The 22193-nt window shown below is 42.4% G+C and overlaps 1 protein-coding gene across 1 annotated transcript; it reads right to left on the bottom strand.

The window, feature by feature from the left end:
* Positions 1-14900: 14900 nt before the first annotated feature.
* Positions 14901-17095, bottom strand: LOC128588072 (growth-regulated protein homolog gamma-like). The gene is made up of 4 exons (XM_053594702.1): positions 16837-17095; positions 16629-16752; positions 16450-16533; positions 14901-15545 (listed from the first exon to the last, which is right to left on the bottom strand). The coding sequence occupies exons 1-4, from the start codon at positions 16922-16924 to the stop codon at positions 15530-15532; spliced, it is 312 nt and encodes a 103-aa protein (XP_053450677.1). The 5' UTR covers positions 16925-17095; the 3' UTR covers positions 14901-15529.
* Between the last annotated feature and the right edge of the window lie 5098 nt (positions 17096-22193).

Here is a 22193-nt window from a genome sequence, read left to right as displayed (position 1 = left end):
ATGTTACTGACAGAACAGAACAACTTTGCAGAATTTGTTTCTGTCCTAGCTAAATTCCCCTGCAGAAGAGAAGCTGTTTTGAGTTCATATAACCTGTGCCTCAGGGCCTGTCTTTGCTGCTGCAGGTTTGTATTCACAGCACAGTTAACTGTCAGTTCTAGCCTCCTGCCCTCCTTTGTCTAGGCTGATGATCCCCTGAGGGCCGGGTGCATCTTAGGCTCAGTAAAGTGGTCCTCTGGGGCAGCCCCACCCTGGGAGTCTGTTGGCACTGCGCACGCATTTTCTAGTTCCCATGCTCCACCCAAGCCAGTACCACCTCAGGCAAACCCTTTACTCATGAGGCCTGTGTTTCTATGCCAGATCTGTTCTGCCAGTGGTTGCCACCTGAGAAGATGCCCGGCCCCCTCTGGTTGCCCAGAGAGACAGGGGGTGTGACTCTGGAATATCCAGGGGTGAGCCCTATTATTGCCAAAAATGGCTGCTGTTCTGCGCCTCAGGGCATCGCCGCTCTGGCATGGTTCCCTCTCAGCCAACCATCCTCTCCTTGCTCCCATGCTGCCAAATCAGCACTGGCCAGCATTAGTCCATGCTCTGTCCATGCCTCTTGAGAAAACACCTAAGAATCTGGACTCCTGGGGGCAGGCCTCCAGACCTCAGAGTGAGAGCAGAGGGGAGTGCTGGGAGCTCAGAATTGCAGTTAGATAATATATACAGTTTTACACAGTTTTATGCCTGGCAGGAGAGCGCCATGGCACCCTAGTAGGGGAAGTAGGTCCAGTTTTTAGAGGGTCTCTCCCGTGGAGTGTAATGGGAGGACTTTTGAACTCTGCTCGTTTGTTTATGGGGCACTCAGAGCCGTTCTCATGGGGGAGGGGACTCCTGTCCAGTTGGTGATGGATTTTGTACCTTTTGTTTGTATCCTTGGGGTTGCAGCTCTCCTCAGTGGGGTTGATGTGTGTACTTCAACCTTCTCTTTTGGTGCAGCTCTAATCTGCCAGGTTTCTTGTTAAATTTCTGTCCTTTAACTCTTCTTCTAGATGGGAGCCACTGTGGAAAGCTGGCTTCAGTCCCATAATATTCTGGATAATAATCATGACCTATTCAGCTTCAGAATCCAAACAAATTAATTTCCCATGTTTCAATGTGACCCTAAAAAAAAAAAAAAAGTCTCTTGGTTAAATACACATCAATGTGCATAACTAAATCCTTTTATCAACTAAAGAATAACATCTTTTTAGGGTCTTTAGCGATATCAACCAATCAGCAAATATTATTAGACATTAAAATGTACCAGGTGTCATTCTAAGACTCAAAATCTAGTCTAACATCTTTCAAACTGTCAGTTGTCAACCTCTTACCATGTATTCTTTTTTTTTTTTTTCGAGGCAGAGTCTCAAGCTGTTGCCCTGGGTAGAGTGCCGTGGCATGGCAGCTCACAGCAATCTCCAATTCTTGGGCTTAAGTGATTCTCTTGCCTCAGACTCTCAAGTAGTGGGATTGCAGGTGCCCACCACAACACCTGGCTATTTTTTTAATTGTTGCAGTTGTCATTGTTGTTTAGCTTGCCAGCCTCGGCATATGTGATAGGCACCCTACCAACTGAGCTATAGGAGCCACCCATCTTACCATGTATTCTTACCACAGTATTCTTTACTAATCTTTTTGGCTTATAGGATCTCATTAAATCTTTACTCATTATTGAACAGGAAGAGCATAAATTTCTTATTTGAATTAATGCTATAGTTTTCAACTATCATTCACAGAACCACAAAGTTCTACTAGCACATCCAGGACCCTTTTACAGTTTATTAAACAAGGATGAGATCATCTTACCACACTCTAAGCCAGAGGTGTCCATTCCAGAGTTTAATAAAATACCATAATTTAATATCCAGTTATGAAAAATAATGCTATAACAATAAATCCTTAGCAATTTGTCAATGCTAGGATAGCCATAAAACAGCATACATAATAGTGAACTCTTGAAAGTAATCCTTTGAATGCATAAACAAGATAAGGGTGCCCAATATTACCATCTTAGTAAAGCTAGAAAGGCAAATCAAAGGGATAATTTATTCTCAGATCATGTGGCTTCTCAAGTAAAAGGTTGGTGGTAAGACAATCGATAGGAAATTTTATGTCTACATACTAGTATTTAGCACTGGAGATTTACAGAGATATCCAATATGATCAAACTAAATAAAGTGTCTAAAATACGGGTTTTTAATAATAAAAAAGTGTGGAAGTTCTCTATGAAGAAAAATATAAAATTTTCAGGACACTAAAGAAGGCCTTGGTAAAGTAGGAGCTAGTTTACCAATTTATTTATTTATTTTTCATTTGTTTATTTATTTTGAGACAGAGTCTCACTTTGTCATCCTTGGTAGAGTGCCATGTCATCAGAGCTCACAGCAACCTCAAACTCTTGGGCTTAAGTGATTCTCTTGCCTCAGCCTCCCAAGTAGCTGGGACAACAGGTGCCCACCACAATGCCCAACTATTTTTGTTATTGTTGCCTAGCAGGCCCTGGACAGGTTCGAACCCACCAGACCCAATGCACGTGGCTGGCACCCTAATTGCTGAACTACGGGTGCCAAGCCTAGTTTATGTTTTTGAAATGGAAAACTAAGTATTACAAAGTGTCACTAACTCCCAAATTAATCCATAACTTCAAAGAAATTTTATTTAAAGATATCATTTAATTAATGCAAATTTGTAGGCTGCTTTTAATATTTACATGGATAGCAGGAGTACAAGAAGAAAAAGCCACTCCTGAGACGACATTAGGAATTATTATGAAATATTAATAACAGAGACCACGTGCACAGATAGATCAGTCAGTGGGACAGAACAAGAAGTCAGAGTCACCCTCCACTCACAAGAGGTCTCGATTGATGAAAAAATAGCATGTGGATCAGTGGGCAATGATATTTTAATAAATAATGTTGGAACAATTGATGAATCCCATGGAAAAATAACATAAAATTGGATAATTCCCTCACACCACATAAAAGAAATCAACTCCAGATAGATTCAAAGCTTAAACACAAAGGAAAAAATTATAAAAATTTTAGAAAATAATATAGAGAAATATTTCTATGAACTTATAAAGGGAAGGTTCTCATGAAATATGACATTAAAATGGCTAACCAGAAAAGAACATATTGCTGAACTCAAGTACAAACTTATGTTCCCTGAAGATACTACAAAAAGAATGAAAATATGAGCCACAGGTTGGAAAAAAAGGTTGCTAAACTGACAAGGGATTAGTATCCAGAATACAAAAAGGAACACTTGTGAACGAACAGGGACATCCTACCTGAATAGGAAAAAGAACAAAAGAAATGATGGTAAATTTTACAAAAGAGGAAACACAAACACTGGTAAACAGATGAAAAAATATTCAACTTCATTTACAATAGAGAAGTGAAGATTAAAAGAATGTGGTAGCTTTGCCTGCCCGTAAGACTGACAATACAAGGTCATTAGCAACTAGTCATCTTATGCGGGAAGGAATTTCAGGAATGTCAGTTGGTATAACTACTTCGTGATACACTGTGGAATTACCTAGCAATGGAGATGCATAAACTCTGAACACAGCAAGTAATTCCTAGAGAAACTCATCTACCTGAACTGGGAGACACACAAAGATTTTCAATAACAGAAAAACTCTGGAATGAACACAAATGTGCTCCCACGGTATTGGATAGATGCATTTTGTATTTGTTTATTTAGGATTCCTACCAGGGAATCACTTAAACGGAATAAGCAGCTAACCACATAAAAATGCACAGACTATTGGGCGGCGCCTGTGGCTCAGTCGGTAAGGCGCCGGCCCCATATACTGAGGGTGGCGGGTTCAAACCCGGCCCCGGCTGAACTGCAACCAAAAAATAGCTGGGTGTTGTGGCGGGCGCCTATAGTCCCAGCTACTCGGGAGGCTGAGGCAAGAGAATTGCTTAAGCCCAGGAGTTGGAGGTTGCTGTGAGCTGTGTGATGCCACGGCACTCTACGGAGGGCCATAAAGTGAGACTCTGTCTCTACAAAAAAAAAAAAAAAAAAAAATGCACAGACTATAAAACATCGTGTTAAATAACAAAAGCAGATCACAGAATAATATATTCAGCATGATTTTATTGACCCCAAATTCAAAAGCAGGCAAAATAAATAGTATTTGTTTCAGATTTCATAACTAGATGGTAAAACTATCAATATAAAGAAAAGCAAGAAAAAACACAATTCGAAATGAGTTAATTCTTGAAAAGGGGTAACTCTTAAAGGGGATGGGTATATGATTTGGGAGGCATGTTCATTCGTTATGACTGCCATAACATCACACCACAAACGAGCCATTTTCTCATAGTTCTGAAGGCCTGAAGTCCAAGACCACGGTGCTGGCAGGCAGGCAGGTCCAGTTTCTCCCAAGCCCTCTCTGCTTGGCTTCCAGACAGCTGTCTTCTCACTGAATCTTCACCTGGCTGCTCCTCCGTCTGTGTGTTTTCTATGTCTCCATCTCTTTTTATAAAGACACTAGTCCAGACTGGTGGATGAAAGCACAGACTCATGACTTTAATCTGATTGCGTCTGTAAAGACTTTATCTCCACACACAGTCTTATTCAGAGGACCTGGGATCTAGGGCTTCCACATGGGAATTTGGGGGTGGGGGGTACACAATTTAGCCTGTAACAGAAAGGAAGGTTCATACATGATGGCTTCTGATGACCTAGTTACTTTCTAGACTTTGTCGCGGGCAGCAAGCGAGTGGGTGTTTAGTTTGCTGTGGCTGTCTAGACTGCATGTATGCAATCATATATTCTTTTGTATTTGGGATAGGCTGAATCCTAAATTAATCAAGAGTGATTATTTAAGTAAGCCTAATGTAATGGTTTGAACCCTAAAAGCAAAGAGTTTTCTCTGATTGGTAAGAGAAGAGGAAGTGTGAAAGATTGGCAGGTTGAGAATAATGCAACGTCAGGAAATTCTTCATTCCTTACAGACAAGGAGTCATGTGGGAGGCCCTGAGGGCAGCTTTCCAGGGTTGAGAGGGACTACAGGCAAACAGTCAGTGAGAATGTGGGACCACAGTCCTACAACTGCAAAGAACTGAATTTTACCAACAATCTGAACTGGAAAGGGATTCCTCTCTGGAGCCTGCAGGGAGACTTTCCCCTAGTTGACCATGTTGGTTTTAGGTTTTCTAAAACCCAAGCGGAGAACCCAGCCAGGCCACCTAGACAGCTCATCTACAGAGCTGTGAGACAGTAAGTTGGGATAATTTGTTACCTAAAAATGAACAACTGAAATGGTATAGTAAAAAAAAAAAAAAAAAAGTTATAGTAAAAAGCAGAAGTGTTCCCCAGTCTCTAAGCTCTCTCCTGCAGGTTTCATCCTCCAACAGTCTGGAGGACCAGCAGGCCACATGCACAGTGTCCAGTGCATGGCAGATTTCCAGAGGGCTGGCTGTTCACTTGCCCTTGCTGGGGATGTGAGCTTTGCTTACTGATTTGTTCATCAACTTCAAAGTCAAGTCTGCTCAACAGGAGTCACACCCAAGATTGCACTAATGAGAACATAAAGACCAGGCAATTATCCCCCACGTTGTGCGGGAACAATGCCTTAATGCCTCAGTCTCCTGTTGGCACCTTTTTTTGTTAAAAATCGCCAGCGCTGGAGGTGTTCATGCTCCCAAATCTTCACTAATCACATGATTCCTGCTGCAGTAAGCACCTTCAGGTATCAATGGGACATTTTAAATAAATTCGGGAGGAATAAAGTAGGAACAGATCTGAATACACTGACGTCACAACTTGTTACTCTCACAGGAATCAACTGAGTGAGAAAAAAAACAAGGTTGGGTGAGAATAAATGTGGCCTGACGCTGACTTCTACACTGGAGCTTCTGCCATGTTTGAGAACCCGGTAGATACACCATACCAATAATTCATTGCTTAAAAATATGTACGGTTGGTGAGAAAATTTAATGGCAAAATCAACTTGATTCCCTTCTATGAAAAATTTTAAATATAAAAATTCTATGTGAGTTTTAACAATTGAAGGTGGCAGCTTCTATCTGCCTATCATCATTCAAATAAACGCCCTGTGCCTAGTCTCAGTAATGCTCCTGCTATGGTCTCTAGTAACAAAAGGGAACTCCTATATTTATATATTTCTAGAAAGTTAAACAGATGTTTTTATTTAACTCAGCAACAAAAAATTATTTGACATCTCACAATCTAAATATATAACTACAGAGGTTTTGATTCCAGTTTCTTAATGCCAAATATAATCTCATTGGTCTGGAATCTTTTCTGACTTCTTCAAGTGCCCACAAGGAAAAGATGAAAGCCTCAGGTGTCTTCCTAAGCATGTGGGCCAAGGACGGATGGCAGGAGTGCTGGTGAGCTCTAGCAGCCATGTCCTTGATCTTGGTCCTGGTCCGGGTGGTGGAATCAATACTTCAGTCCAATTTTACGTGTTCATGTAACCTGAGAATTTTTAATTTTTCTTCTTACTCTCTCTCTCCCCATTGAATGATGATAGGTGCAGCTTATAGGTGGGTGGTGTGCTTGTCCCTCACAAGCCAGAGCCAGAAAGGAACCTGGGTTTGTTTTCAAGCTTTATTTTAATTGGGGCTTTAGAGGGGATGAGATGAACTTGTTGAACAGAGAAATGAAGCTGTTATTTCCTGGAGGTGAAATGCATCATTGTGAGTGTCAATGCCGGTCGCAGTTAATAGTGACTTGATACGATGGAGTCGTGAGAATGTCCCTGCGTCTTCACAAAGGATGTGTTTGTGCAGCATGTGGAATTAAGGTGCTTCTCCCCAGTGAGTATTTGCTTTTGGCTTTTGTATGTATTTGCATAATCCCATTTAAAGTCCTAATAGAACCTGTCAAGCTAAAACCACACTTACAGCATAGATATGCTACAGAAAGCAAAATGGAGCTCAGTTATAACATTTTTCCTGTCAAAAACAGAAACCTACAGTTTACTTGTGATTTGAACATAGCACTTTCCATGGGGTTGAAGCTGGATTAACTAACAAGGGACCATGAGCTTTGATTTTATTCCTTAAGCAGTTTTATGAGTGACACTAATTATCCCATTCTGAACTTTTTTTTTACATTAACAAGTCCAACAGTAAAACATTTGCCTTAGGGTCCTAGCTGCACCATGACAGAGTGCCACAGACCAGAAGGATTTTGTCTCACAGTTCTGCAGACTAAAGTCCAAAGTCACGGTTTGACAGGGCTGCTCCTTTCTCAGGATGAGGGGAGTTGTTGTTCCAGGCGTCTATCGTCTTCATACTCACATGGCTTTTAGTGTGCGGGTCTGTCTCCAAACTTCCATTTTTTTGTAAGAGCAATAGTCGTGTTAGATTAGGGGTTCACCCTAATCACCTCACTTTAACTGAATTTTCTTCTTAAGACATGACTTACAAGTAATGTCACATTCTGAAGTAAGACCTCAATGTATGCGTTCGAGGGGGACATAATTCAGTCCACAGCAGCATTTAGCTGAAGAATCAGTGCTTACTGAAGGGCTGACATGATATGAAGGGAAACCCAACCTTTTTCTTTTGACTATTCTCATTGAGTATCTATTGCCCTCCAGGGCCTTTGCTTGACACCAGATATTTAAAGATAATAAAAATTGAATTTCTGCCCTTGAGATGTTTATAGCCAGTTTGGAAAGACAGACACATGAACAGATTAAACTAGATGATGTGTGTCTTGATAGATGTACACGGAGTTGCTCTGGAGGGAGGGAGGAAGGACTTCCCAGGGGAGTAGGGAAGACATTGTGGAGTGGTAACACTGGATCTGTTAAAAGATAGAAAGAAACTCTCTTTGTGTGTGTGTGTGTGTGTATAATCATGCACATTTGAAACAGAGAAATGCACAAAGGGGCACAGCTTTGTGAAGGATCTTGCCATATTAAGGAGGAAAAAACTATATCAATCTTAAAATGAGATATTTTAATAATCTGATAGCATTCAATTCACTGATTATATCTTGGCCTCTGTATAAATCCAACATATGCAAATAAGTTAGAAGGACTACTATTCTGAGAAAACTTTCATTTCTTTGAATTTTAGATTCCTTCTGTATCAAGTAAAATTAATAAAATTCTGTGCAATCAGTATATGCAGATATTATGATGATAATAAAAAGGTACACAAATATTAAATAACCAAATGTTGAAAAGCTCAAAATAATTTAATTTCTCAAAACTTCAAAGACAGGCTTAGGACATTATGATAGTTATTAAGGATATATATATATATATATATATATATATTAGATAATACTATTAATTCTGCTCCAAAGTTAGTATAAATTTTAATAGGTCTAGAATTAGAGGCCAGCATTTCATTAAAAAACTATTTATTTAACATATAACATTTAACATAACCCCAGCCCTAACTCATATATGTTAAATAAATAGTTTTTTAATCAAACTCTGGTCTCTAATTCTAGACCTATTAAAATGTATACTAAGGGGCGGCGCCTGTGGCTCAGTCGGTAGGGCACCGGCCCCATATGCCGAGGGTGGCAGGTTCAAACCCGGCCCTGGCCAAACTGCAACCAAAAAATAGCTGGGCGTTGTGGCGGGCGCCTGTGGTCCCAGCTGCTTGGGAGGCTGAGGCAGGAGAATCGCTTAAACCCAGGAGTTGGAGGTTGCTGTGAGCTGTGTGAGGCCACGGCACTCTGCCGAGGGCCATAAAGTGAGACTCTGTCTCTACAAAAAAAAAAATAAATAAATAAAATGTATACTAAGTTTGGGGGCAGAATTAATTTACAGTTAGGTCTAGTTTGCTTAAAGTAATGAGACTGTCAGCTTTTCAGGTTTTATATAATCTATTTTTTTACTTGAATTCTCATACAAGTTCGAGGTCTATACAAATATGCAAGTCACTAAAAACATTCAATTGTTAACTATATCTCTCATTCTTCAAAAAAAATGCATCTACACCAAGATCCAATGTGATGCAATAATAATAACAATCATTTATTATATTCTTCTTTGTACCAACATAGTACCATAAATTTCTGTAAGTTATCCAAAAACTTTGCAAGTGATATTTCTACCTTATAAACAAGAACATTGAATTAATAACTATGAGAAATTATAAACAGCCATAATGCTCCTCAATTTGATGGGTAGAATCTATTTCCCCTGACTAACTTTGCTTTCACCAGTGATGTAGTAAAAGTGATGCTGTGGATATTCCAGGTCAAGAGGGCAAAATGTCCAGCATTTCTACTCCTGCCCTCCTGAAATGTTGCTGCCACTGACTAAGAAAATGACGCTCATCAGCTAGACATGGAAGGCCCCACCAATGGCTGACCCAACCACCAGACATGTGAATGAGGCACTCTCCCTCAAGCTACCAAGTGGCTGTACCCACAGGAGTGACTCCAGAAGGGACCATCAGAAGAACCACCCAGCTGAGCCCAGTCCAAGTAGTTGTATAACCCAGCCCAAACTGATGACCTTCAAAATTATGAGCCAGAACAAAATGGTGGTTGTTTCAACCCATTGCATTTTGGGATGATAATCAATAACTGATAAAGTAATTTAGCAGGTCACATAAAGTAGCTGGACCTATTTTATATCTCAAATTATTTGCCCACAATATTAAAAGTATTTTCTTTGCACTATGCTATGGTTGATATGAATGGCTATTAGTTAACCTGAGGTTGGTTCTATAAATTTTGGAAAGCCAATCCTAAATCAAGATTAAATCTAATAATCTTCTTTTGCAATCATAAGAATAATCTAGTTTAATGTAAATAGTCCTATGCTAAACATTGGAAAGCTGAGTTCTGTACCCTTTTTGACATAAAATAGTTCTATGACATTTGGTGACTCCTTAGTGGTCTCTGGGCCTCCACGGTCTCATTTATAAAATGAGAAGACTGATTTTTTTTGTGGTCCCCCAGGTTTCCAACCAAACTCATGCCTTGGCTGCTAAATCATTTTCTGGTCTTCACATCTGATTTAACTTTTCCTCTCCAAACTATCTGATTCCTTTTTCAGAGAATCATTGACTGCAACAGGAATAATTCTAACTATCTCTCATTTTAAAAAGTTAAGGTGTATTATCTTTAATGTGGACAACAAAAATGTCAGTAGGAGAACCTATGTCAGTGTCCTCACAGGTAGAAATAAATACTGTGGTTTTGTAGACCCTTTTCCTCCTGCTTTAGGGCTTAGACCCAGCTTCTGGTTTTAAGTGTAACCAAAAAAGAGAAATCAGTGACTGTTGCCCTGCTGTTTGGATGATCTCATGTAAAATGGCAACTCTAATTTCTTGGTTTGAGTTGGCTTCATAGTCTCTACAGAATTAGAAAGCAAACACTCACTATAGAGGATTAAACATCATACTTACTACAACAGCCACTAAAATCATAACTCATCTGAGGAATTACTGAGAACAAGACATTCTCCAATGTGGTCACGACAACTCACAACAACCCCTTGGAAGCTTAAGAGGTTAAGAACTCAGCTGTGCTTAGCAATGATCACTGTGCTTACACACCCTCCTATTAACTTTCACTTGTTTCTGCCTCACTTCACGTTTTCCTTCTTCCTGATTCTTTGATATTATACTCCTTCAAAAAAAATTAGGTAGGGCCTATGTCTTTACCTCAAGGTCTAATTTCTCAGTAACCTAATTGTCCAAGTTTGGGCTCCCCCCAACACAGAGTCTGATACAAAGATTTATGTGCAGTAGTTTAGAATGATCATAGAAAGAGCAAGGAAGGGAGGGAGAATGTGAGACTGGAGAGAAAGTAAAGCTAATGAACAAATGAGAGAGAGAGCTCTATGGGCAAGTAGGGCTTCATTTTGCTATACAGCCTCAGAGAGACTTTGTAAAATGTTCCTCAGAATTGTCCCACGAAGACATCAATGTTTCGTCACCTGGAAGTAAAAGGGCATTCCTAACTTCTGCCACAAACAGCTAGAAAAGCCAACCACACACATGAAACAACTGTTTTTAGATGCTAGACAAGAGGCAGCAAAGCACTAGAATCCCTAAGAAAGGAAATAAACCAGGTATGGTCTGTGATCACACCCTCTTTTCCTCTGGAGTGATTCTGGACCCCTCTGCAGGAAGGGAGATTCCACATGCATGGGAGTCTTACTGAGTTGAGGGGACACAGATTTGAATTCAGGAAAAGTGAAGTGGCTAGAAGTTAAGAAAAAGATCTGTAGAAAGGAGAGATCTGTGCAGGAAAACAGGACCCTGTTTGATGGATACTGAGTTACACCTGCATAGGGTGAAACCCCAGCAGTCAGGCAGTGGCCAGACGTTTGAGAGCTGAGCAATTCTCAGATCTCACAGGGAATAGGGAGGTATCTGAGCTCTGACTAGTCAGAGGGAAGAGACTATAGCACTCAGGGAACACCCTAGAGCAAAGATTACTCTCTAGACTCCACCTCCTGTTGCATGGCGGGAGACGCCAACGAACAGCAGCTTTGTTGTGGGTGTAAACTCACTCCTGTAATTATTAAGTCAAGAAATAGACCACACACAATTAGATGAGATGAAATGGCATGTAGTGAAAATCTTTATTCCAGGTTTTGGTTTTATACTTTTCCAGTCACGTACACACTTAATCTATTATCTATTAGTTTCATCATTATCTTATTTTACCTATCTGAAATTTAACTTGAAAGGAAATATTTTGTTATCATATCAATACAATCAACTTTATAGTAAACCTCTTCTTCGAAATGTTGACTAATTTCTGAGCAGGTATCTAAAGGAAGATCACAAAGAAGAAAGTAGCCACGGGGGAACAGAGTTAATGGAAGAGTATCTTCAAGCATTCACTCAGTTTACTCAGTATGAAGTAATGACTGTGACCTTCCCTCAGGGCAGAGCACCTATAGACCTCTGACAATATGTTGTTAACATATGTCAAACCTCTGGCCTGTATCCCTGAGGAAGGGCGGCATGCCCTTTGATCTCAGGCTTCACGGGGTGTACAGTTTCAGAGAAAAGGCCTAAGGAATTTTACAGCTCCAAGAAAGCCTAACTCTGCATGTAACCTGGGGGGGGGGGGGTCAAAGTCCCTTAAGCCTCAGGAAGAAAAGCAAGTCATTTTAAACTCACACTGAATTCACTTTGTGTGCTTGATGTAGGATATGTTTAATTCTAAATATTATCCTACACCTCCACACCCCCCCCCCCACCAATACAGCTCAAAAGCAGGCCTCAAACAGATCAGGCTGACAGACTTCCCACCAGAACAGAAACCTAGACTTTAAAGACAGAAAACAAAATCTTGACACTCAGCAATGTAAGATTCAAAGTTTTCTGCAGCCTTTCAGGACTTACTCTGCATGTTTAGAAATAGAACAGCATGAGCCACAGCAAGGGGGGAAATCAGTTAACAAACACTCAGAAATGAAAGAACAAGAGAATGAGCAGAAAAGGATTTTAAAATAGCTATTATAAATATTTTCAGGGGTTTAAAAGAAAGTGTGAACATAATGAAGAGATAAGTGGAAAGTTTTATGTATTCTACATGTTTAATCGATGTTTATTTTAAAGTAAAATGAAATTTGTGTGTCTATAAATCTTATTATATTTACATGTAATATATAAAGAGAGAAAAACTTCTAGAATTATTCAACCAAAAATCTGGGAAAATAGAATATTAACCCATTAATTCCTGTGCCTCCTTGAGTTTGCCTCAGAGGGTATTAAATCATAGGCCATCCTTCTCATGGGCTGAGAAAACTTTCTCTGTCAAGCCCTTTTTCCTATCCCCAGATGAGAAGCAGAAAGATGGGAGCTTCAGTCAGGAAGCTGTTGCCCATTGTGACTGCCGAACTCATTGCAGTGGAGGGACCTGGAGTGGGCAGCAATGGTGAAGACGGGATAAGCCTACTCCTAATCATTCCTTATTATTCCTTATTAGATGACACAGAATGGCCCCTTGCCCTGGACAGACCCCACTGTGCTCCTGTGGGTCTGCCACCTTCATCTTCCTCAAACACCTCTCCAGTTACTTCTCTCAGGAGTTTACTCCCAACACAGGACTCATGTGACACAGCGTCAGCCACATTTCCTCCTCTCCTTCCCCAGCCCAGGCGAACGCTGCTCAGGAAACCTTAGTCACTGTGGCCTTGCTGCTTCCTGCTGATGCTTCTCAGAACTGTGAAGTGTCACCTGTCTTCTTTTCATACTTCCTTCACCCCATGATCACCACCTCACACACCCTGTGTCCCTTCCTGCCATAACACTCCCAACAGCCTGCCTTGCCCTTCCAAGGTCTCAGGCCCTTTGATGTGCAAACTGTAATTTGCGGACCCACTGGCCTGAATGACCCTGAGACAATTGCCCATAGAGGTGGCCTGAGGACCAAAGGTAATAACCTCATTATCCCCACAACTCAGGGGATGGCTCCCTTGTTGTGGAGGAGGGGAAATAAGGTTCAGTGAAGTTAAAATTCTTGCCCACGGTCACAGTGATGGAGCTAGAAAGACTCTAACATCAGCCTTAATCCCCACATGAACAAAATCACGGCCTTTGTCTTCTTCATGTCTCATGCTCCACAGGAGCTAACTGCCCAGCAAAGCAAGCTCTGGGCAACGTTCAAGGGCAGAACCAGCTTTGGGTGGGAGGTGTGGCGTCATGGAGCCTTGGGGCACCTCTAACTGGGGTTACAGTGAATGCTGCATTTCTCGAGCTCCTAGCAAAGTTTCCTTTTATTTATCTGTTCACCGCTTACAAATTTTCTTTCTTCTCATCTTATGCGTGACTAATAACCTTGGCATTACAAAGAGTTTATGGTTTGTGACTTTAACTTTTTTAGCTGTGGAAAAGGCTTTCAGGCCTTCTTTGTTGCTACTTAGGGCCCTTATTTATGCAGCTACTTGGGACCAACCAGATTTGATCTCAAGCATGAGGCTGCCAGGCTGGCTTTCTTATGCCTGCTGGAGGAGGGTACCTAGCGCTGGGATTTCCTGGGTGAGTTACAAATCAAAGGCAAACTCACATACAAACACCCCACCTTTTCAGATCTGGAGCATGATTTCTTTTAGATTACTGGGGTCTTTCTTTCTTTGCTGTGACAACTTTTAGTCTCTCTTAGAAACCTGAGGTGCTGTATCCTCTTGGGGCAACATTGACCACAAAGTCCCCTGAGGGCTTGCTGAGGAGAAACAATCTCAATGATATCTTTTCAAAGGTGAAGTATTAAGCCACTCATTTTTTTCTGCTTGAATTTATGAAACAAATTATTTAAGTTTTGAAGGAAAAAAAATCCACTTTACCTCCAATTTCACTGCCAGCTTCATTGTCAACAATAGTATGAAAAAATATTTAGTAAAAGCAATGATGTGAGAACTCTCGTTAAAATAGCTATAAGAATGTAAATATATATATTTACACTATATATTATATGTATAATATTAAATATATTATATATTTACATGTATATATATATATTTTACATTCTTATAGCTTATTTTTTTTTTTTTAAGACAGAGTCTCAAGCTTTCACCCTAGGTAGAGTGCCACAGCATCACAGCTCACAGCCAGTTCATAGCAACCTCCAACTCTTGGGCTTGAGCGATTGTCTTGCACTTCACTAGCAAGGTATTAAGGGACTTTTATTTATTTATTTATTTTTGGCCCGGGCTGGGTTTGAACCCCCCACCTCTGGCATATGGGACCTGCGCCCTACTCCTTGAGCCACAGGCGCCGCCCTTAAGGGACTTTTAAAAAAACAGCAGTATCAATGAGTCCCTCATCAGGGGTCAGCCTGCAATTTGGAAAAGCATATTCTTGAATAGGTAAGAAGAATGGGAGTGACAGCTCTCACCAGTTGAAAGTTAAAATAGTCCCTCACCCCCCAAATAAAATAACCATTGTTTGTTTTTAAATATTTTATTTTCATGTTCTTTGTGAAAACACTAATAAATATTTAAGCCTCTTTGTTCTAATACATAGAGCAACACTGTGTGATTAACATTAAACAAGGCATTATGCCTTACAAGAAAGACATCAAATGTCCAAGGGATATTCAGAACTACAGTTCTCAAAGCTTCAACATGAAATGTTGACCACACACTGCATAATCATTTCAATAAATAGCAAATGATATTCTTGTCAGCAGTTTCAGAATCAGACGTGCAGGTAGATTTCCCCAGCTCTCAGGTCCCCCAGCCTCTGTCCCAGTGGCTGACCTGCAGTGAGGGCCTCAGAAATACTGGGATAGTGAGTGAAGAACAACTGAAAACCTTTTACCTTCAAATTAAATAAGAATCAGAAGTTTGACATGAAATAATAAATAGAATGGTATAGTGTGTAAGTAGATTCAATCACATCCTTAATCATTTTACATGTAAAATATTAACACAGAATCTTTAAAAACACATAAATAAATAAATAGAAAAATGCCCATACGAGACCGTAAATGCACTGCTTTTCTCTTTTCCTCTTCTTCCTACGGAGGCAGGACCTGCTTCAGGAACAGCAGCAGGTGAGCTGCTTCTGACCGCTGGTCAATTGGCGTTATCTCTATAATGAGAAAACGGTTGTCCTTGTAAGGGCTGGGGAAAGCTGGCCGCAAGCTTCTCCTGTCCTGCCACCATAGGCTCTCCGGTTTCTGAAGAGCCCCCCCAGCCTGGCACCTGAGCAGTTACTGTCTGTGACAGCTGTGCTGTGCCCCAACACCTCTAGGCTCTTGGAAGTTCTAATTATTATGGAATAGGAGTGGAGCACGGTAGTCTGGTCTCAGCTGTGACCTTCTGCTCTGGCCCTCACACTGAGCCTAACCCAAGCGCAGAAATCAGTCTGTCATCCTGGGCCTTAGAGCAATCTCATAAAGAAGCCTAATAAACTCATGAAGTTTTATGGAGGCCTAGACAAGTGGCCTTGATGCACATGGCTAAAAGCAGAAGCACCGGGATTGGTACCCCGAGCTTTGCACTGCAGAACACCTGCTTCTAAGCCCGAAGCTTTAGGGGGCATGTTGCAAAAACCAAGGGTCTGAAGTCCAGAAGGCACTGGAAGGGGGCAGTAAAAAAATGTTTCTTATCAGGTTAAAAGCTTTTTAGCATAACTAGCCAACACCAATGAGATTTTTTAAGGAAAGCAGTTCCTTAAGATGGGAATAGGGTGGGGGTGAGGGGAACACAGGGAAAGCCCCTGGCAGCCAAGCAAATTAATCATCTTAACAGCAAACTTGATTCGAAAAATAATCACGACTTTTAGTCCTTCAACTAATCCCTGAGCTTCCCTTATATAATTTCCAGGTGGCAGAGGCCAGAACTGTGACAGGCAAATTTCACCACGAAGTAACTAAGGCCTGTCAGTCCTTCAGCTCACCCCTGGGTTTCCCTAAAACACACGCACTGATAGGCCCGGGGCAGAGGCCAGAACTGTGATAGGCCGTCCTGGTGCAGACCAAACCCGCGCTCACCTGTCCAGCATCTTCTCAATGATCCTCTTGACCATGGGGGCCTCGGGGTTGAGACAAGCCTCCTGCCCGTTCTTGAGCTGGGCTCTGCGGAGAGAATGGGGGTCCCGTGAGCCAGGAGGAGGGGGACGGGGAGTGATGGCCGGGTGGGGGTGTCAGGAGCGCGGGCACGAGACACTTACACGACTTCGGTCTGGGCGCAGTGGGGGCCCGGGGGCGTCACCTTCACACTCTGGATGTTCTTGAGGTGAATGCCCTGCACGGTCTGCAGGCACTGGCAGCGCAGCTCGGCGACCACGGGCGCCCCTGCGGGGAAAGGACCGGTCAGTGGCGCTGTCCCCGCGGGGCGCCCCGGAGCCCGCCCGCCCCGTCGCAGGGCGTGGGTCCCACCTGCTGTTTGGCGGCCGGCGGCGACCAGGAGCAGCAGCAGCAGCGCGGTCCGCAGGAGCCGGGGGACGCGGGGGGCGGCGCGGGCCATGGGCGCGGAGAAGAAGGCGGTGAGGACGGCGGAGAAGGCGGAGAAGGTGGCGAGGACGGCCGGGATTGCCGGGACAGCGGCGAAGAGAGTGTGGACGGCGGCGGGGACCGCTGTCGCGCTGTGGCACTGAGGTCCAAGCTGTGTGGCTCCCGGGCCGGGAACCCCTTTTATGCGCGGCTGGGCCGGGACAGCCCGGAGCCCCCGGCCGGGGAATTCCCGGAGCTGCGGGTGGTGCCGAGACCCGAGGAGGCGCCGCCCCTCCGGGGTCAGTGGGGGGGGGACCTCGCGGCTTCCCCTGCCGTCCCCTCCCGCTTAGCTGCTGGGGACTGTAGAATATTCGCTTTGTGCCCCAAATCCCCAGAGCAGAATGAGTTGCCGGCGCGCTGCAGGTGCCGCCCTGCCACGCTGTCCGGTCGGGCGGGGATGCGGGAAGGAGCTGGGGCGGACGCTGGAGACCCGGGGCAGGGGGGTCTCTGTTCTTTAGAGGAAGGGGGTGTGTCTGCTTAGCTACCAGACCGGGCAGTAGAGGGGGCGGGGGGGGCTACATTTTGCTGACCTAGCTACCTGTAATTCCTAATCTATCTCTATTCTCTCTCTCTCTCTCTCTCTCTCTCTCTCTCTCATTTTCGGTTTTGGATATTTCATACAGTATATCTGAAGTCAACGCTTTGTCACAAATAACAGCTCATCTCCAACTCCAGACAGGAACGTCCAGCTCGTGTCTGGTCCTGTGCGTTCTCCAATCACACTCAGACCACCGTGTTCACGCCTCCACTTGCTGGGACAGGAACCAGGGTCAAGAGTGGGCCCCACCGTTAGTGCGCGGAGCCCAGGGCTGCACCGTGAACGCGTCTTTCGTCCCCCATTCCTTCCTTCCTCCCTCTGAAATGGTGGGACTTCCGAGATTCCCTGCAGAGCTCCTTTTCTGGGGGTGGGGTTGGGGGTCCAGATTTGACCTGTAGAATAAGGGGCTGCGGTCACTCTGTGGCTGCGGAGGGCCGGGTCCCGCGGGCCTCCGGCTTCACCTTCCTCTGCGCCCTTGGACCGCAGGGCGCGTGGCCCTGGGCGGTGGGCGCCGGGGGTGGGGGTGCAAGCGGCTTCACCCTGAAGCAGCGAACAGGATGCTGTGGATGAGACGGGGAACTCCAGGACGCAGTGAAATCACGTCCCTTCACTGCAGAACTTCCTCCTGTTCCCTGCTGGTCCCCCTTTGTCCCTTAGAAACATTGACATATTTCTGTTTTCTGATCAGGAATCCCAAAGTCTGTTAACCTGGAATCTTTATTACTTTTTCCCTAGAAGCCTTAGAGAATTTATTTTGATTTATCCTTAGGTTTAAGAGGGTTTAATGTCCCCAGCATACAGATCTGCTCAGCCCAGTCCCAGGGTGTAAGAGCCGTGTCCCTCCACAACCACAACCTGCAGCTCTGCTCCTGCGTTTGGTTGCTGGGTATCACCTGCAGGTTGTCAAACCTCTCTATTCTTACCCCAAGGTGATTATGACAAATCAACATTTGTAAGAACTAGAAGGGATTAAATGACTTACAAATGTTTGTTAAGTAAATAAAATGATGATAGCTTTTCCCAACATTGCCTAAACAGAAACTTGACTTGTGAATTCTTCCATAAAGGGAAAAAAGAAATCTAATTGAAAGGTTTACTCCCCAATTTTTCTCCTATTTAAACTTTATGGATCTGTTACTCCCTCTCAACTGTCCCTAACTATATACAACTTGAAATGGAGCCGAGTCAGCCCTTAAGAAATGAGGGCAGGTGCTACAAGAAAGAATGTTCTGGTAAACACCCCTGTCCCCATCTGCAAAGTGCCCTTGTTCTCACTGGGGTATTTGTGGTACCACTGCAGTCATCTTGGTCAAGTGTGGAGAAGTGGGCGACAGTATTGTGTTGCTTTAAACAAACACTACAGATAGTAAATGCGCTGCAGTCTTTTTTCAAAAAAAAAAAAAAATCCTTTCTCACATCTTCCTAATTATTTAAATTCCTTGACAAAAATGATACAAGATAAACGTTGACCCAATGGAGTCCAAAATCCTAAGTTTGCTAAATATCTTCAGCAGTTTCAAACCAGTAATAAACGCTGCAGACTTCCAACCTATTAAAGAAAACTTAGTTGAGAATTTACAAAAAAAAATAAAAAATTAAATTTTATGTATCATGTTTTCAGAAAGAAAAGCACATCTCGGTGTGTTGGCAGGTGCACTTAACTGTTTTTAAGTTTTGAAATGGATCGTTGATTTATTTCGAAGTCCCACCTTCAATCACTTCATCTGTAAAGAGATTTTGAAAAAGACTTTCTGTCTTCATGGAAAGGATGTCCAAATGGAATTATCATCTTTAAAAGTACTTTAGTATTTACCAGTATAATCATAACAGAAATACTAGGAAAATTGAAGGTGATTAAAATTTGAATGAAGGAATAGGAAACGAGAAATAATCCTAAGGTTGTGAAATACATGGCTAACTTGTGATCAGTTGAGAGTTTGTATGGTTACTCTGCTTATGGTCAATATTTTTCTGGGATTTGACTGAAAACTGACCCAAAAATATGAAAAGTGATTCTTTAAAACTTGAAGGATACGTTGTTTCCGCTTTCTAATTGTAGTTGCGAAACATGTTCGTTATATGAAGTTTATAAAAGAAAGGCCTAAAGATATTTTTTCCCTCCAATATCTCAACTTTTGTCTATGAAACTCATTTTAACAGGTCATTAAAAATTTATACTGTTTCTTTGAACAAACACAGTAGTTACATTCTAAGAGCTTACAGGATTCTGGGTAAATATGGAACGTGCTGTTTCCTTTGTCTGGTTGCCACATACCATGGGCAAGTTACTAAACCTTGTACCCACCCCAAGGGGCAGAGCTTCATTTTGTGCCCTTCTACGCGCTTCACAAATACTGATTCATTCAACCTCCAAACAACCCTGTGAGGTGGATACTGTTACTTTACAGAAAGTTTAGGTTACAAGTAAAGAAACTGAGGTACAGGGACATTAGGTAAGTTCCCTAAATTCGTACATCCTAGAGCCTGGAATCCAATCCAGATTCCTCAATCATGCTATGATAAAAAAAAAAAAAAAAGAATCTATGTGATAGATGATTGATAATTTCAGGAGAAGAATAGTTTTTAAATATCTGTTTAGTATTCCCCTTGTTGGATGGTTCAAATTGTACTTATTCTAAAATGAAAACAGCAAAATAGTCATACAGCTCCATAGTTATTTCACTAACACATAACTCTCTCCTGTGGCACTGATATAGCTTGTTATATTTTCTTAGAATGTTCAATTCCGAAAAATAAAATAGTAACTTTACTATTGAAGAAACCAGCAAACTACTTCTCCTTCTTTTTTTTTTTTTTTTTTGTAGTTTTTGGCTGGGGCTGAGTTTGAACCCACCACCACCTCCGGCATATGGGGCCGGCACCCTACTCCTTTGAGCCACAGGCACTGCCCAGCAAACTACTTCTTTATGAAATGACGACAGTTAACGTTATCAGTGGGCTGTCACGCTGATATCGGTTACCCCCTGATGGGAAGTCCTAAGGGCATAAGAATATCTCTTCGGTATTCTTTCCAAAAATTCATAACCCATGCCTAATTGAGAAATATTCTTCAAACCCAAAGTAAAGAATATTAAATAGCTAAGCAGAACTTTTAAAAAACATTCAAGGTCATGAAAAATTAGGAAAGACAAGAACTATCACAGTCCAGAGCAACCAAGGAGACGTGTGCACTAACTGGGACGTGGGGCTTTGGACGGCTGCTGGGAGCAAGAAAAGGACTTAATAGAAAAACTCGTGAAATCCAGTTTAGTCTGGAGTTTATTAGTTAAATGTAATGTGCCACTGTTGGTTTCTTAGCACTGACAACTATATCAGAGTAATGTAATGTTCACTATAGGGGAACTGGGCAATGGGTACACAGTTATCTTTGCAACTCTTGTAAATTGTAAAAGTTGCAACTTTTGTAAATCTGAAATTATTTCTTTTTTTTTCTTTTTCTTTTTTTTTTATTAAATCATAGCTGTGTACATTGATATGATCATGGGGCATCATTCACTAGCTTCAAATAACATGTTATTTAAATTTTTTTTCCTCTTCTTAAATTAATTTTGAATGCTACCAAAATGATATCAACAGATGTGCAGGCTTTGTTGACTTTCTAGAAAGGAAACTGGATTTTTGTTGAGTACCTATCTGCTGAAATATAAAAATCCAAAATATCTAATTCCCCAGTTTGGACACTTCATCATGTTTCATAGGATTAAATAGTTTGCCTTCAGTATTAATCATGTTGAGTCTGTCATCCGATTCTTGTAACTGAGGAAAACCAAAACCATTCTTGCTGTAATGGTGTCCAGACCCAACCCCAAATGACGAAATGGGAGCGCTCAGAGAGAGCTGGCTCCAGTCAGCCCCAGGAGCTGCCAAAGGAAGGAAGCTGCCGCATTGGGAGACCATGCAGAACTTGATTCCCAGTGATGACTTAATCAAAATCAGTGTTTTTATAAGTGAAGTAAAAAGAAAACTTCTTAAAAAATTGTTATGTTCTGGGCGGCGCCTGTGGCTCAGTGAGTAGGGCACTGGCCCCATATGCCGAGGGTGGCGGGTTCAAACCCAGCCCCGGCCAAACTGCAACAGAAAAATAGCCGGGCGTTGTGGCGGGCGCCTGTAGTCCCAGCTGCTCGGGAGGCTGAGGCAAGAGAATCGCTTAAGCCCAGGAGTTGGAGGTTGCTGTGAGCCGTGTGACGCCACGGCACTCTACCCGAGGGCGGTACAGTGAGACTCTGTCTCTACAAAAAAACAAAAAAAAAAAAAAAAATTGTTATGTTCTTCTGAATATGCCACTCAAATTCGAGAGAACTCCATAAACCCTAACTCACAACATATAAGCACAGGAATGCTGTAGCCTAATCAAAGAAACAAATTTATGCTCTTCTCTGAGCAATTATTTCTCCAAGTTGATTCCTTTTCGAGTGTTTATATGCAATCTTTAAACTTACATGCACCCTTACAGAAATGAAAGAATCTTTAAAAATGGACTCTCTGGCAGTGGAATCCCACCTGTCCCACGGTCGTTACAGCATGTGTCAGAATGGGCAGTCCAGCTGCCGTGCTCACATCCTCAGCCCACCATCATCTCCTGTCACTGCTGCAGCAGCCAGCTGCCCTCAGGTGCCACCTGTCAGAGCCTCCTGCAGCTGTACCCATGTCCCTCACTTTCCAGCCTGTGTTTCTCCGCTGCTGT

Source organism: Nycticebus coucang, chromosome 1, assembly GCF_027406575.1.
Source record: "Nycticebus coucang isolate mNycCou1 chromosome 1, mNycCou1.pri, whole genome shotgun sequence".
In the NCBI taxonomy this organism is placed as follows: Eukaryota; Metazoa; Chordata; class Mammalia; order Primates; family Lorisidae; genus Nycticebus; species Nycticebus coucang.
This window is presented reverse-complemented; position numbering and strand designations above follow the sequence as displayed.

Excerpts from the sequence above, each read along its gene's own strand:
- LOC128588072 (XM_053594702.1), bottom strand. The coding sequence starts at position 16,924 with ATGGCCCGCGCCGCCCCCCGCGTCCCCCGGCTCCTGCGGACCGCGCTG. Across the intron at positions 16,753-16,836 it reads CGCCGGCCGCCAAACAGCAG|GGGCGCCCGTGGTCGCCGAG; the intron begins GTGGGACCCACG and ends CTTTCCCCGCAG. Across the intron at positions 16,534-16,628 it reads TGCGCCCAGACCGAAGTCGT|AGCCCAGCTCAAGAACGGGC; the intron begins GTAAGTGTCTCG and ends TTCTCTCCGCAG.